Here is a 17,751-nt window from a genome sequence, read left to right as displayed (position 1 = left end):
CCTGGCAGACTACATCATTGGCCTGTCACCATAACCAGTTCAGGCCTCATGTTTTGAGCATACTCCTTTAAAGAAGGCACAGCGTGATAAACGCACACTTTTTTAAAAAATAACCAATTTTATTGCATTTTACACCAAAGGGCTAAATTTGTGGATGTTTTGCAGCTCTAGGGCAAGCGCTACCAGCACGAGGCACTATTTAGGTATTTGTGGAATTGTGTGTTGGCCAGGGAAACTTGGTCCTGTAGCTCCTGAAACAACATTATGGCAGGGCCAGCCCAGATGTTAGCCAGTTGAGAAATACCAATCGTATCCCATTTGATAAATCCCTTCAGTCGGGTTCTGTGGTGGAGCCGAGTGCCCCTCCAGAGCGGATTAAGCTGTGTAACCCTCTCTCCACACCCCAGTAGCCGATTTTGCCCATTTCCAGATCACGAGGACCACTCTAGTTGGGGCCGGCAGGGTTTGTCGAATTGGGCTCCCATAAAGTGTGTGCATGATGTTATCTAGACACAGTAATGCAAGCTTAGTGGTGTACACGGGGTCTCTCCATCCTCCTCATTAATGACTATCAGCTGGGATGCCCAGTAGTACATCCTGATGTCTGCCATGTCAAGCCCCCATCATGTCAGTTGACAGCACTTATCGAAGGTAATGCAGGTAAAGCCCATTCCACAAAAAGGAGCTATTCATAGTTGTAAGGGTTCGGAACTAAGCATCTGGGACCTGAAGAGGAACACTTTGGAGGACCTATAAGAGGCTAGGCAGGGTCTTCATCTTGAAAACGGCCACCTAGTTCAGCACTGAGAATGGGAGCTCAGTCCAACAGCTGATATCCTCAGTCATTTCCACCAGTGGTCAAAGATTGAGGGTCCAGGTCAGGTTCGGTTCCAAGCAAATAAAGGCCTTCACATTGGGATATTTCTCCTCCATTGAGTCATCTCGGCACCTGGGCTAACCGTCACCAAAAGCAACTTTGACCAATTAGGGTGCAGGCCAGAGGGCCCCCGGAGAGTTCCAGGATGCACAGTAGCCGGGACCCGACACATGCGGTTGTATTGTAGCACATCATCAGCATGAATATCAATGCTGTCTTCTTCTCCACCATCCCATTTCCACCCACAGATCTGGGCATGCTCCGAATCCGTCTTGATGGGAGCTCAATAGCTAGGGCAAAAAGAAGTGGGGTCAAGGCACACCCCGGTCTAGTCCCTATTTCTATAGGGAAGATGTGAGAGAGCACCATTGGCGCGAAGTACAGCAGTGGGTAAATATCGTTTACAACAAATAACTTTGACCCCGCATACCTTTTCTCCGCATAGTGCACCTACCCCGCATACCATTACTCCTCATTTCTTTACACCGCATCTGCATTTATCACGCATGCCATTACAACGAAAAGCGTTGTAAAGGTATGTATGGTAAATGCACATACGTTGTACAAAAAAATAATTTGGGCGATCCACGTCGTTGTGAGGAAACGGGCTTTTCCGTTTCCTCACATCGACGTGCACCACCCCTCACAGAAAGACGACGTGATGCAGGAAGCAGAAGGAGGGAGAAACAGAGGAGAGAGAGAGGTAAGGGGGAATGGGCCTGGGGTGGCTGTTAATTTTTAAGGGATTAGGGTAGTGTTTGTGTAGTGTAGGGTAGTGTATGTGTAGTGTAGGGTAGTGTTTTAGGGTTCAGGGTAGTGTTGTGGTGTTGGTGTAGTGTAGGGTAGTGTTTGTATAGTGTAGGGTAGTGTTTTAGGGTAGTGTTGTGGTGTTGGTGTAGTGTAGGGTAGTGTTTGTATAGTGTAGGGTAGTGTTGTGGTGTTGGTGTAGGGTAGTGTTGTAGGGTAGTGTTTTAGGGTTTAGGGTAGTGTTTGTGTAGAGTAGGCTAGTGTTTATGTAGTGTAGGGTAGTGTTTTAGGGTTTAGGGTAGTGTTTGTGTAGGGTAGTGTTTAAGGGTATTGTTGTGGTGTTGGTGTAGTGTAGGGTAGTGATTGTGTAGTGTAGGCTAGTGTTGTGGTGTTGGTATAGGGTAGTGTTTGTGTAGTGTAGGGTAGTGTCTTAGGGTTTAGGGTAGTGTTGTGGTGTTGGTGTAGGGTAGTCTCTGTGTAGTGTAGGGTAGTGTTTTTTGCAGGGTACTCTCACTTCCCTTTAAATCCTTTACTAGGAGTATACCTTTACCACGCATGCCTTCGCGTTGTAATGGCATGCGTGGTAAAAGTATAGTCTTGGTAATAGTTTGCATTGTCGTAAATTACGGGGTGATTTAATTTGCGTGCTAAAACCTTTGTGGTGATGGTATGCGGAGTGATTGTTAGCGGAGTTACATCATATATTCACAGCAGTGCCACCAGACCTCTGAAGCGGGCCCAAAGCCTATCCCACTTAGCGCTGCTTCGAGATGGGATCAACAAACCGTATTAAACTCCTTCTCAAAGTCTACCAATAGAAGCGCCAGGAACTTTGCAAAAGTGGCACCTTGTAATACGAACAAATTTGGTGGGCAGGTAGTACTACTAGGTAATTAGAAACATTAACTGTAATGAATCATGGCGCCACTCAGGGTAATAACACACCCTACTACCTTGGGTGTGAGTACACAACGAACAATGCCCCTGTGCTTCATTATACTTAAGGAAATATACCCTGGCACTCCAATCATCTGATGCTGTTTAATGACCTATATTTATAAGGTTTGCTTGAAGAACTTTGTTACTTTTTCACAAGTTGCACAAATGAAGAGGAAAGTCATTCATGTTCACTGGTTTAATAATCTCATTGACAACATGTAAATTCCATTTCATTTTTGTCCAGAAAGAAAGCAAAATTATTTATACAAGTACTAAACACTTTAATGATGACATTTCCAAGTCCAAATGGTACAGCAGTTCTCGGTGAAAGACAACAGCCAGCACATGTTTCGTCACTAAGGTGACTTTTTCAAGGCTGCATGACAGTAAAAAACATATACTGAATTTACATTTACTGAGTAATAAGTTACTTAGTTGCCTAACCTACATCGAGTGCTGGACACATCAATATATTGAATTTCAGGAACCTCATGGATACCAACACTCCACACGTTATATGGTTTCTATACCTGTACTATCTAGAAACTGAGAAGAAAAAAACTGTTTCCTGCTAATGCTTGAACCACAGCCCTAGTATGGGCTTGTTTGCTATTAGATGATTCTTTGGTGAATGTGGGATGGCCGATGATGAAGCCTGACACCTGGATGGTGTGTGAGGCCATCCTGTACATTTTCTTGCACAATTGTGCGGGTCCATAAATATTAGACGACCAGAGTAGCTAGAGTTTTTCTGCGATAGATAGTTCATCATAAACCTTTATCAATTCAGTAAATAGACTTGTGAGTTTGAATCAAAGCTCAAGTAAATTGAGTGGTGCAAATTGGCTAACATTATCTGTTATTTACAGGACATGATGCTCTATATAAAACATTCTCTCATTGTTGGAGGCAGATTGTTCTGTGACTCTTTTGTTAAGTGTCTGAGCTTTGGCCAGTCTCCTGCAGGAAGATGGGTGAAGAAGACTGACTCGCCGATGCGTGGGTAAAAGACCCCTCAGGTTGGGTGTTTTTGACAGTTATGGGAATTCAACTGACCATCTCAAGCCACACTGTTCGATGTGAGTGGACTTTTATTTTGGAGACAACTTTGGTGCCTTAGTTGCACCCTTTGGAGCAAGGTAACCTGGCATCAAATCCTGGCGTTCCCACTTACCTTTACATAACTGTGTGAGCCTCGCAAAATTGATTACCCGTCATGGGACTGAGATTCAGACCTTTCACAAAATTGCCAAGCTGATAATTCACCATTGTACCATGTCAGTGAAGAGATGCTCTTGAAGTTGTATTGTGCTGCAGTATTTGTGTAGCGCTTCATACCAGTGTGTGGCACAGTCCCGGGTATGGGTAAGAGGCTTCCCAGTTTGTTGTGTGTGGTTGGGATATTGTATTGTGACTTATGTTCGAAATAAAATAACTTTGGAACACTATTTACAAAGCTTCCCCATATTGAAGTGGTGCATTATTTACAGAGTATGCATAAGCAAAACTCTTTTAGTTCCACTTCGAAGTGTTGAAAACTGCATTCTCTGGAGCATCCCAGAAAAGAAGGCAAGGGCATGAACCTCAAAAGTGCTGCAGCCTTGAGGGTGGTCAGTAAACAAAACCGTCGCCATCCACACACTGCATCAGATGATGGAAAAAAAAACTCTTACAGCTTCAGCCAGTGATGCAGCACAAAAAACTACCGCCTCTCCTTCTGCAATTCCAACAGACAGCTCTGCTCTGCCCAACTGGCCCTGGCCACGGTCCCAAGGATCACATGACCACAAATGGAGGAAGATCCTTCTCCTAACTCACTGCAAAGACCTGGAACTCCCTGCCTCTGGAACTTCCTGCCTCTGCACCTCAGACAATCACCATTGCTGCAGCAATTCAGGAAGGACCTCAAGACCTGGCTCTTTGACTGAACCGCAGATCCTCCCAACCCACCCTTAAGCAGCTTTAGACCGTAACCTGTGAGTTGTCTCGCTTGATTGATTAACTAACTTATAAATGGTCCAAGACATCCTCCTCTACATTGACACAATGCCTCTTGCAACATGATCTTGCATGACCTTTCGCAGCCTTCGGCACAGTCAACTACAAAGCACTGATCCTCATCCTAGCAACATGCATGGATTTCACAGACACCCCTGCTGTGGTTCGCCACATGCTTCAGAATCCACGTTCAAGTAGCCTCTCTCAGTGATGACCGGTTACTTACAGAGAACAAAATCCATTCCGTATGCTGGGGTGTGAAGGAAATATCACTGAATACCAAAACCTGCTCAAGTTTGGAGCAGGTTTCTCAGAGGGCCCACATGGCAGAATGTACTACTTTCTCTACGAGCCAATACCTGATGTTCAACAATAGTGTTCTCTCTTTCGGTTACTGCAATGATTATACAACCAAATAGGCGCTGCAGGAATGTGTATACAATTGTCTGCAAGAGGAAGGTTCTGATAATCGGTGTGTTTTTCCATTAGTGAAGTGAAAAGCTAGTGGCTGGCCTAGCTAGGATTCAAGTTGCACCAGGGAAGATACCTTCTCTGTTTTTCAGTTGGGTGTTTCTTAAATGGTACTGAGTGAGAGCGTCAGGACCCTGTGTCCGTGCCCTGTGGACACCAAACAATTACAGTAAACTATATCCTATGGACAAACCTACCAGAAGACATTGAACCCCATGTGCACTAACGCACTTCATCGTAGGGTCATTAACCCAGCACGGTTCACTGTAAGGTAAGGACTCTACTTCACCACACTGTGCTTATTATCTATTAGGCCGCAGTGCATCCTGAAGATGGTAACCGATTACACTGCACTGCATCTCTAACTGCACTGCCTTCAAGGGCAACTACCCACCACTCCCAATCACATGGCCACCACAGATGTTCTTACATTTCTTAGCACACAAAGAACTCCTAGAGGTGCTGGTAAACATCTGAAGAGTTCCATAGGACACGGCCACATGCACAGACTGCAGTCACCAGCTTGAGCCCCTCAGACCAATGCACTGCACCGCAGCGACTCCACCCATTTGGCGCACCTTTGGGACCCACCAGTGTCCATACTCAAGTCAAACTTTGAACCTAGCACTTTCCGCGCGTTCGCCTAAAACTATCACTATATGGAATCCAACACCTCAAGCCATTGGGGCCTCTTGGCTGCTGTTCCTGCCTGTTTGTTTCCTCACACTTTGGCAAAAATAACGCCTAGCGGAAAGCTCGACTCTTTTTGTGTCAATCTCAACTGAGCAACATTGAACATTTTCCAGTGCTAAGCGCCGGATTAACATTGACACCCTGCCCTGTCCTGAAGAATTTACACTTTCTCCTTTGGAGCCTAGAGGGCAATTTTAACACTTTAACCATCATTCACTATGTACATTTTTAGATCGTCTTGATTTATATTTAGGATCCTAATTCTATTCCATTTAAGATCTAACTAAGCTTTCTGAGTATCTTGTGCTCATTTTCTTTTTTTTTCTTTAAAGAGAAATGCTTTTGTAAAGGTTTTAATTAACTGTGCAATAAATGTAAACTAAACCCCTAGCGGGCAGTTGTAGTGAAATACTACGCCAGATTTTTAGGAAGGGCTAGAATCGTAAGGATTCTGCCCTAATTTGTTGGGTCCCTATTGGGATAAAGATGAAAGTACTACAAAGGCTGTTTGTATTCTGGGCTGTGGTCTTGCTTGTAAACACAGTCCTGAGGATCTTGGTAGAGGGTCACAGTCCCCAGACTCTCCCTCAGGACATAGTTCAACCCCAGAGAGGGAACAGGGAGTCCAAGCGCCCGAGGGATTTGGATTTTGTGAACTTCTAAAGTGTTTTCTTCTCTCTGCCCCCATTTTGGATCCCCCTGAAGAATGAGAGATATATTTGGCTTTGGGACTAGTGTTTTTTGTTGATAAATGTATTTTTTGTAATTATTTGTTAAAAGCACGTGTTCCACAGGCAAGGACTTTAACCCTGATAGTAAAAGGAGTTCGCAAAACAAACAGTTGACAGCAACAATTCAAATACAACCAGAATCCCAGTATAAGAAAAGCAGCCAAAATCACCATAACCTTCCCGCTTTAGTAAACGGGAGATAAGAATGTTTTAAGCTGTTTTCTGTACAGCAAGAAAATGTAATTTTTCCAGGAAAATGAAAAATTGGTGGACTAGTGGAGGACCAAATACTATCTGGCACTTTCTATGCCAGATATCGTTGGCCAAGAAGACGTATCGCTTCATATGCCAGGTAACCATATTTAAAATGATCCACAGTATAGCGGAATCACTGTTAGTGGATGAGCTCCAGATATCGAAGCTCTGAAATGTTGAGCAGGAACCCAATGCTCCTTGTTTCTGAGCTCTGCTCTCTGCAGCACACACGTTAATGCAATAAGTGTTGGAGTTAGTGCATGCCCTGTTGAAAGCGTATTTAATTGAAATGCTATTCCCTGGGTTCCATCATTAGAAGCTTACCGTCCGTGAATTCCCCACAAACTTTGGAACCCATTGGAAAGCATTGCGCACATGCATTCTGGCAGGCCAATATTTGTACACATTGAACAAGGGATCTCAGTCCTATTAGGCATGCTTGTGATAGTGTGGCTGTCATTTTAGATGTTAAATCATCAAAATACGAGGGGTAGCGGAAGTGAGATATCACACCACTTGACAGTTGATCTCGTACAGTGCGAAACATGTTGATCATTATGTATGTTAATTAGGGACATCTACCCAGCTACAGAGGGCCATAATATCCCCTAGAGCAGCACCACACAATTTGTTTTAACAATGACCGAGGGATCACCCCAATAAATAGTACCCACTCTTCCTCCAGTCATTTTTTAACACACCACTTTAGACTTCACTGCCACTTACACCCACACACCCAAACAGCTTCTCATCAAAAGATCTCCGATAAAGAGACCCTTTGGGGGACCCGTAGGGCATTGCCGCGCCGGCCCGACGAGGAGCAAAGCCCAAATGATGAAGCATGACATCCTGCGAGGTGTGTGAGGGCATTAGGATGAGGTCACACTGTCCCCCACAGATAGAGTAGCACACAACAAAAGTTCTTCCTCTACAAGGAACAGTGACTCCCTTTATGTACTAGTTACTTTTCGGGAGCAAGGGTCACTGGACCTAATAACCCGCTCCTAGTGCCCCCCCTTTCTGTAAATTAGAACCAAAAGGCAAGCCATGTGTATAAGCTGCTACCTCTTTGCCACCTCAGATTGATGTCTGTGGCCAGTTTCACCTTCTAGCTGTAGGATTATGGGCTGGACAACTCCTAACACAAAGATACAAGTGTTGGCGGCCTAGGCTGCACTATGATGTACTATACCCCCCTCCCCCATCTTTCTTCTAGCATTCCCTGAATGGCATGTCAGCATGCCAGCTTTGCTTTTCATATTGCTTCGTCTACTCCAGTTGTGCCTCTGAAATGTCTTATATTTTATTTTTTTATAGCCGGGGATTAAACCATGTCATCTACAGTGGCTGAATCGGACAACATGAAGGTAGTCACAGAGGTTTATGCGCCAGGTGATCCACGCGTGGCACAGCTGAGGAAGATCTCTCCTGAAAAGAATCTTGATTCCAATATTGCACAGGCTTTTAAGAAGGTGCAGTCCAAGGCAGTAGGGGTAAGCCAGACGATTGGGATTGGACACTCTTAATTGACTTGTGAGAATATATGTATTTGATTGTGTGTGCCTGTTGAATTCTGTTGAGTCATTGAGGAAAAGTACACTGTAATGGTACAAAGAAATAACTGCAGAATTTCCAGCCTTGCTGCCTACTGCTTACTAATTGGTGTATTTGGAATGTGATGTAAATTTGTAGAAGAGGCACATGCACTTCTGATGGCAACACTATCTGTGTGGCTCATTTAAAGAAACCTGTGGCAAAACTGCACTTAGTAACAAAAGATGCAAACAACCTGTCTTGAATTAGCTCTGAAAGGAAGCCCGTTCTCCCTAAAATCATTAGTTATGGCTCCTACAGTTATCACACAGCAGCATGAGTGTTACCATCCTACTTGCAGTATTTTATAGATGCATGGCTGGGCTGGGTAGGGCTCACCTCTACCTCATTTTCCCTCTAGACCACTTTCCCCACAAGCCCCAAGTGCTCGTTACATCATATGTCAGCTGGGTTTGGTATTATTCTGGTTGGATAGTGGTCCAACTAAGTGGAGGTCATGGTAGCTCAGCTACTGTGGTTGCAGCAAATATCTCGTGTTCCTTGATGTCTCCAAAAACAAAGTCTTAGGTCATATTGTCTTAAGTCTGGAAAGAGGTGAAATATTATTGTACCATATTTCAGTTTTTGTAATGCATGTGGTGTTTCTCATACGGTTGCACTTTCTGCGTAATCTTTGCTGGTGGGAGACTTGTTCTAGCAGAATGTCTTGCAAGAAGGTTCACTTCATGACTTCAAAAATGTTATGGAAAATTAATTGAGCCAAGGGCCTCGTGTGCCTTTTGTGAGTGACTTCACTACCTCTGTCCTAGAACTCAGGAACTCTACTCTCCAGGACTGACATGGCATGTTGACTACACCCATCTTTATTACTCGCCTGCTACGATTGTGTTTTTGGTTTAGCGAATTAGTCCTTCAGGTGGTCCCTCCTAGTGGGAACTTACCACACCCTTTACCGGTCTCAATGATGTTATTTGCTCTACTTGTTTCTTCCATCTGATAATCTGTAAAGCGCTCTGATATCCTAATGGATCATGTTTGCGCTATATAAAATGTTTTAAATAAATAAAATACAGATTTCATGCAGAGTTAAATGCGTCATTTCTGCACGCGCTTGACACGTGGAGAGAAATGTCGCTTCTCCCACCCCCAAATCAGTACTTCTTTTGTTACAAGAATGAAACAAAATGAGTGTCTAACAGCGCGATTACTTGGGTGGTTGTGTAAGGTGCTGCCTTGAAAAGGTGTTGAGATAAGTGCAGAAGCAGAGGACCCAGGACCAGTGACGTCTTGAGTGTTCAATCCCTGATGATCCCGGTACGTTTCCCAGACAACCCAGTTTACGAAGCTTTTCTGAAGGTTTGGAGGTGTTTTATGGTTTCAATTCTGTTGGGACTTTTGAGTGCCAATGATGCTATCAGGAGACTCCAGATATGTATCAAACGCGAGTTTATTATTATAAATACAGGAGCCCATGTCCCGCATGTCCTGCCTCCAAGGACTCCCAGCTGTAAGTGGTTTAACTTCAGACGGATACATGGGAGAAGGAATGCAGAACGTGAGCCAGCACAAAAGTAAACATGTCCAAACATAAACAGCAGAGCATGGCAGCCAGCCTAACAGGGGAGTATCCCTGACATATGATGCAAACATGAAAGAGGGACAAAGTGTAACACTACAGGGACGTCCTTTTCCACTGAGACAGCCCTCTCTCCTTCAGAGGCTTTCTTTTATGGTGAGTTGATCTTAGCCTGGGGTTGGATAGCGTGGATTTTGGGCCTTGGGGATGTTGGGTCATTATTTGCTTGTATTGCAGTTTGTACAGTTATGAAGCCTTTAGGCTGGCCGCTGACCCCTTTTGTTCTGCTGGTGGTCAGTCGAGGTCTTTCAGGAATGTTGTCAGGTGTTGGAATTCTCTGGGCTCTGAAAGATGCTCAGCAGGATTTCTGGCTTGTGCCTCCCTAGGCATGCCTTCACGCCCCTGCGCAGATCACGCCCCAGCCAGGCTTTGCTAAGAGGAGGAGGGGGTGTGCACTCAGTAAACCATGTTGTAGAAAGAATTGGCCCAGGGGCCAATGAAAGCCTGTTGTAATTGTGGGGTTCCATTGAGACTACAGGGTCGCCCACGTCCACGAGGGGTTTCCTGTTTAACATTTCTAGGATTTTCGGAAGAACTGCCTGAAGAGTTTTCGATTTCCTGACTGGCTGTTTCAATTGGCTTCAGTTCTGGGCTGAGCACTGGTGGTTGACCTACATAAGTACAGTTTGAGATTGTTTTAGCATTAGTGCAGACTGACTTGTACAGAATCTGCTTGCTCCTGTGCTTGCAGGGGCCTTGATCTAAATGACCCATTAAAGAGTCTGCTCTTGCTGAGAACGTTCTCTGCTAAACCCGGTCGTGTTGGGCGTCTTCCTTGGTATGTGTGGTCACCCTTCCACAAGCACTTGTAATGTTGTAGACTTCCCCTCTATCAATTAAAAAGCATCAAAAAGAGGACAGGGGAGAGGAGGAGCCTAGCGCGCAACCAAGATGGCCGCGTAGGTGCGAAGCTCCCGAGGACCTCCGCGACCTCCTGAATTAATCCTGATTATATCCTGTCTTTGACGAGGGGGCTGTGTCTGTGTACCCGAGCTGAGGCGGCACCCGTTTTCCGTTTTCGAATCGGACCCCGGACACTGGTGGGAGCACCGATCGAAGATTGCGGCCTTCTCCGCGCCGGCCCCCCGGATTGGAGTTGTGGGGCGATCCGGGGACAAAGCGAACAACAACGGCGGGCAGGGCTGGGCGACTCGCGTACCCCGCGCTTTCACTTTCGCTTTTGCGCCCTCCTTGCCCTCAAGCGAGGTAGGGTTGCGGAGCGGGGTGCGGTGGTGTGGCCTTGCCCCTGTGCCCGGCCGACCCGCCGGCTGTGAGTTGTCCTGCGGAGCAGTGGTGAACTGGTTTATCGGCCCTTTCGAGGAGATTGGCACGACTTTGGGAGTGCGACATGTCCACAAAGCAAGATGGCGACCGGGCCAAGGTGAAATCGACCCGCCGCGGCCCGGCACATCAGTCAAACAGTATGGACCGCTACACCCTCCAGAAGGGATCCCCAGAGGCACAGCGTACATCCCCCGCGGGCCCGGCTGAGGCGTCTGCTCAACCCGCGGATCTGACCCTCCGGGACGTCATGGGCGCCATTGCCGAAATGAAGGCCTCGGTGGACCAGCGCTTTGATACTCTGGCGCAGAAGATAGACTCGGCCCTGGTGGAGGTGGGCCTGGTGAGAGCCGACTTGTCTAAAACAAATGACCGGGTCGATTCCCTGGCCCACACCACCTCAAGTCTCACTACGGACGTGGCGGCCCTTCAAAAGGAGGTGCACCGGCTTGGCCAGGCGAGCGCCATGATGGACCGTCGATTGGAGGACGCCGAGGGTCGGGCCCGGAGGAACAACGTTCGTATTGTCGGGGTGCCGGAGGGACGGGAGGAGGAGGCGGCAGATTTGTTTGTGGAAGACCTGATCATCACCCGTCACCAGCCCCGGGGGCTGAGTAAACTTTTTGCGGTGGAACGTGCTCACAGGGTCCCCGGAGGAAGACCTAAGGTCGGAGCTCCGCCGCGGCCTCTCATTGCCCGGATTTTTAACTTTCGGGACAGAGACGCTATCTTGCAGACTTCCAGGCTACAGGGACCGGTCAAGCTTGATAATATGGACGTGAATTTCTACCCTGACTTTACTCCGACGGTCCAAAAGCAGAGACTGAGTTTTCTCGGAGTTAAACGTCGCCTACGGGACATGAACCTTAAGTACTCAATGCTTTTTCCAGCTAAGCTGAGGGTGGAGGTGGATGGTCGCACGCACTTTTTTGACCGTCCCGAGGCGGCTGGGGACTGGTTGGATACTCTGCCTGGGGATCGGGGCCGGGGGGGTGGGGGGGGTGCGGTTGGCGGGGAGGGCGCGCCGGATCAGCACTGAGGGGTGAATAGTAGGCCTTGCTCTGGACAACATTTTGGTTACCATTCACTGATCGTGTATGTTCCCCTCCTATGGAGGTCGTACGGGGTCCGTTGGGGGCTTTCCCTCCTCCTCTGGGGGACTAGTTAGTTTTTTCATCTATGGGGCGACAGGCACACTGCACTTTGGGGGGGCTGTCTGGGCTCATGCAGGGGTGCAGGGAGGGGGGAGTTCTGTTGGGATGGGTGGGTGGGGGTGGAGTGTTGTTTGTTTGCACCGCAAGGCGAACCCTTTACTGTATTGTTGTTTTTGAGATGCTCTTTGGGGGACGATTGATGGCTTCCATGTATGATGGGGGGTAGGGACCTGACTGTGTTATCATGGAACGTTAACGGACTGGGGGATAGGATTAAGCGTGGTGTGGTCCTGCAGTATCTGAAACGAATTTCACCAGATGTTATCTTCCTGCAGGAGACACACCTTATAGGTAATTCCTTTCATGCCATGAATCGGAGAGGCTATCGCCTGGTGGCCCATTCGGGCTTCACCTCGGGCTCGCGGGGGGTGGGCATCATGATTAAGAACTCGCTCCCATTGGAGATTGATGAGGTGCGCCATGATGAGAGGGGACGTTACACTGTCTTGGTGGGTAGAATGGAGGGCAGAGTGGTCGTTTTTGTATCAGTGTACGTTCCGCCGGGGTTGCAATCTACCACGTTTGCGGACCTGGGGCGCCTCCTCCTTGACCTCCCGGATGGGCTTCTGGTAGTTGGGGGGGACTTCAATGCGGTGGCTTCAGGGTCTATGGATCGTCATCCCCCCAGGGACCTCCCCCGGGCACAGGCGTGGCTGTCCGGCCTCTTAGATACACTGGGATTGGTGGATTGCTGGCGACTAAAGCATCCCGCGCAGCTGCAATACACCTTCCACTCGGGTGCCCATGGTAGCCTCTCGCGGCTTGATTATATCCTTGTTCCTGCGGCCTATGCTGGGGGGGTGGGAGAGGTGCGCCATTTGGCGCGGGGTATTTCAGATCACTCCCCACTACTGCTGCATCTTGATGTCTTCCCGAGGGGGGAGGGCAGGGTAGCCCCAATCAATGCCTGGTACCTGCGCGACCCCACTATTCGAGCCGAATTGATCAAATCCTTGCAGCGGTACTTTGAGGAGAATGTGGGGTCTGTCCCTTCTGCCATCTCCCTTTGGGAGGCTTTTAAGGTAGTTCTTAGGGGGGAGGCCCTCTCCTTTATCTCCCATGCCCGGAGGCGCGAGCGGGAGGAGGTAACCCGGGTGGAGGCCGAAATTACTGAACTAGAGGGTGACCTGGGGAGCGGGGTGACGGATGCCACATTGCATGTTCTACACCTCAAGCAGGCGGCCTATAGGGCCCTCGTCACGGAGGCGGCCAGGGGCCTCAGTAGAGAGCAACAGGGGCGACTGTATGATGTGGGTGATAAGGCTGGTAAATTGATAGCGTGGTTGGATAAAAAGGAGAGAGCGAGTCGTGTGGTTCCGTTGATCGAGAGGATGGATGGTGTATGTGTCACCGAGCCGGACGCCATTGTCTCCTGCTTCGCGGATTATTTCCGCGAGGTATACTCCCCGGTTTCTCCCTGCTCGGAGGAGGATTCCCATGCCCTGCTTCGGGACATCGAGCTGCCCTCCCTTTCGGTGGAGGACAGGGATTCGCTGGACGCTCCTCCCACCTCGGACGAAATTGCCCTTGCTATCCGCTCGGTCGCATCTGGCAAGGCCATGGGCCCCAATGGCATTCCTATCGAGCTGTACAAGCTGCGACCGGATGTGCTGGCGCCCCACCTGCGCGCGATGTTCCTGGCGGCCTGCTCGCGGGGTTCCCTTCCGCCGGACCAGCGTCTGGCCACGATCGTGGTGATCCACAAGGAGGGGAGACCCCGTGAGCGGGTCACATCCTATAGGCCTATCTCGCTCTTGAATGCGGAGCCCAAAATCCTCGCCAAGGTGCTGGCCAACCGGCTGGTCGGCGTGGTGGGCGACTTGGTCCACCAAGACCAGTCCGGCTTCATACCCCATCGTAACACGGCCCTTAATCTGCGACGCTTGCACGGGGTGCTCGCGCGTGTCCCGTTCGTGCGGGAACCGGCCATCTTGGCGTCCTTGGATGCCACCATGGCGTTTGATACGCTTGAGTGGCCATACATTTGGGCGATGCTGGCGAAGTTTGGCTTCGGGCCGGGCTTCATCAGCTGGGTCAAATTGTTATATTCCGGCCCATTGGCGCAGGTGGTGGTGAATGGACGAGTTTCGGCCCCATTCGCACTGGGACGGGGTACGCGACAGGGCTGCCCCCTGTCGCCTCTCCTGTTTGCACTGGCCCTGGAGCCCCTGGCGGAGTGGCTGCAGTGGCACCCTTCCATCCGTGGTCTCCGTTGGACCCCCGAGCATGAGGACCGTGTGTCCCTCTACGCTGATGATATCCTTCTATATCTCGCCTCCCCGCGTAAATCACTGATCGTCCTAGTTGATGTTTTGCGCTCATTCGGTCGCAACTCAGGCCTCGTCATCAACTGGGCGAAATCCTGTGTATATGTGCTTGCCGGGGAGGCTCCGGTCCTACCACGGGACTGTCCGATCCAGATCGCCTCCCAGGGGTTTCGGTACCTGGGTATATATATTACTCTGGACCCGGAGGCCCGCTACGAGCGGAATTTGCTGCCCCCCCTCCAGCGCTTGAAGGAGGACGTGGTGCGTTGGCGGCGTCTGCCGCTTTCGCCGCTTGGCCGAGCGGCCTTGTTTAAAATGATGTCGTTGCCGCGCTTTCTGTACGCTCTCCAGAACACTATGGATTTGGTTCCGGCGCGCTACTTCCGAGAGGTGGAGAGTTTGCAGCGTCGCCTGTTCTGGGACGGGAGGCCACGTATCGCCTTGGCTAAATTGACGCTCCCGTGGTACGATGGGGGGGTTGCCCTCCCGGATATTACACGGTATTACTGGGCCTCCCAGCTAGCTGCGATTAATCATGGCCTTTACGGGCCCGCCCTGAACCCGGCATTTGAAATGGACAAGATGCTCCTGCCCGGTGGCGACTACAATCGGGCGCTCTACTCTGGCGCGCCGGACCCTCGCCTGACGGGACCGACGCATGTCATGGTGCGTGTATGGCACGCGGCTAACGCAGCTATGGGGTGGAAGGACCGTTTGACCCGGGCGTCACCGCTATATGCATCGGCGAGGTTGGGCTCCTTGTGGACCTCGAAGGGCTTCGAGAAATGGGACACGATCGGCATCAGCACAGTGGGAGATCTCTGGACGAGGGGGGGATTCAAAACTTTCGAGATGCTGCAGACGGAGTTTCAGTTGCAAGGCAGTGAGTACTTCCGGTACTTACAAGTCCGCCACGCGCTGGGCTCCGTCTTCCCGGATGTCGCGTCCATTCCGTAGTCTTCCCCCCTGGAGGACAGAGTGCTGGATGGCCATGTCCCAGACAGCACGATCTCCCTTATATATAAAAAACTGATTAACGACCGATCGGGCCTGCTGACTGGCCTCCGCGAGGCCTGGGTTGCCGATGGGCTGGAGTTGGACGACGAGGACTGGATGTCCGCGGTGGCCTCTCCGAAGGAGGTGGCCATCCCGGCTCGCCTTCGCTTCGTCCAGCTTAAGATCCTCCACCGGGTTTACGTGACGGGGCCAAGGCTTCTACGTATGGGCTTAGCTGAGGATGGACTGTGTAAGCGTGGCTGTGGTGCTTTGGCAACTTTCTTGCATATTCTGTGGGAATGCCCAAAGGTGGAGCGATTCTGGCGTGGTGTGCATGAGGTCCTGCGAGTGGTTACGCGTGTCGTGCTGTTGCCTGAAGCGAGGAGATGCTTGCTGAATGTGTGGGAGCCAACTGACTACTCGGTTCCGCAGACGCGGTGGGTGACTCTGGGATACATGATCGCTAAGCGTGACATTGCTCAATTGTGGGAATCCCAGAGGCCTCCGGCGGTGTCGGCCTGGAAAGAACACATGGATTGGTGTATGTTTCGTGAAAAGGTGGTGTATGTTGCGAGGGGTAAGCCTGGGGCGTGGGTGAAAACCTGGGGCCCCTGGAACGCCTATCGCGGGGGTATTTGCGAGCCGCCGCTGCTGCCGGCTGCTTCACCAGCTCCGTCCCCCTAGCCGACCCCCTCCCCCAGCCATGGGCATGTGGTTCCCCAGTCCCTGATCTGTTCTCATTCCCCTCTTCAGAGTTTGGCGATTGGTTGGGGTCCCCCACTTAAGGAGCGCGTGCTGTCACTTGGGATTGCGGGTTGCCTTGCGGGTGTGGTTGTTTTTGTGTTGTTGTGTTTTGACAAAAGGAAACCGTATTGTTGGTTTGGAGTTATGTGGCCTGCACTACTGATATCTCCTGATTTACCCTTTTTGCACCGCCAAGAGATTTTTCTGTATGTATGTCATATGCTACTGCCACTCTAGCGGCCGGCCAGACGGTTGTAGGCCCATACTTGTAACTATTTGAGATTGTAATAAACGGTTTCAAAAAAAAAAAAAAAAAAGAGGACAGGGCCACAGTAATAATAATTTGGTTTTTGATATAGCGCTTCACACCACACATAAGCTATGTGAGTGACAGATGTTACCCGTTCATAGTACTCAGTTCATCGACCTTCAGGAAGATGAAAAGTTAAGTCAGCCTTGGTAGGATTCGAACCTGTGACCTGCTGATCATGGCCTTGTTCTGGCGCTTGCAAGAGACTGGCACAGGGTTTGCTGCTCCTTCCCATAAGGAGGCTCTGAATGACTGGTTTGACAAGAGTAGGATGTAGCATGTAACATCACTGGTTTCATGCCAAAATCATCTTTAAAACAAGAAGGCAGCAAGAACACTTCAGTACCCATCATCCATCTGCAATGGAAGTGACATCACTCCTTTCCTGCCAAATCCTCTTTAAAATAAGAAGCCAGGCACGAAGTCTTCATTTCCCATTACCCTTCTGCACAGGAACCAACATGACTGCATTTTCCATCGTCCATCTGCAGAGAAAAGGACCTGAATTATTGCCTTCTCCTTACTTCACTCAATTCATCAGACAGTCCTAATGCCCTTGCTTCCCCAGCAAAGAACATACAAGGGCATTGCTTGTTTGGATTTTAAAGGGCTAGGGATATGGGCAGGTCCTCTATTCCACTGAAAAGTACAAAGTAAGACATAATCATGTGCCTCACACATAACTCCATACTATCAATCCCCAGAAATACACCCAGACGAAGATGACACAAACTCTCACATTGCATCCTCCCAACACATATACCCAACCATTTACCTATCCAACTACCTACCACACACCGCCATATTACAAACCACTCATTCCAACTCGTGCTTATTAACCCTTGCTCTTCTGTGCTCCATGCACCATATATTGTAGAAACATGGTTCAACCCCCCCACATATCCTCACATATCCCAGGGGCCCTTATTCTCACAAGCATCAGTGCCCATCCCGAAGAGGCTTTGCTGTCCTTGATAATTTCTCCTGGTCCTACACCCTATGCACGCAAGTCAGGCCTACATCCATGAAGCCATTGGC

General features: G+C 49.4%; 1 protein-coding gene across 3 annotated transcripts in view; it reads left to right on the top strand.

Annotated features, from left to right (window-relative positions):
* LOC146853996 (membrane-spanning 4-domains subfamily A member 12-like) overlaps positions 1–17,751 on the top strand; it is a 124,678-nt gene that overhangs the window by 44,464 nt on the left and 62,463 nt on the right. For all 3 annotated transcript variants that reach the window (XM_085651860.1, XM_085651859.1, XM_085651861.1), the window contains exon 2: positions 8,029–8,204. In XM_085651860.1, coding sequence (XP_085507986.1) covers positions 8,043–8,204 — 162 coding nt within the window. In that variant the 5' untranslated portion in view covers positions 8,029–8,042. The remainder of the gene's footprint in view (positions 1–8,028; positions 8,205–17,751) is intronic.

Source organism: Triturus cristatus, chromosome 4_1 (genome assembly GCF_964204655.1).
Source record: "Triturus cristatus chromosome 4_1, aTriCri1.1, whole genome shotgun sequence".
In the NCBI taxonomy this organism is placed as follows: Eukaryota; Metazoa; Chordata; class Amphibia; order Caudata; family Salamandridae; genus Triturus; species Triturus cristatus.
This window is presented reverse-complemented; position numbering and strand designations above follow the sequence as displayed.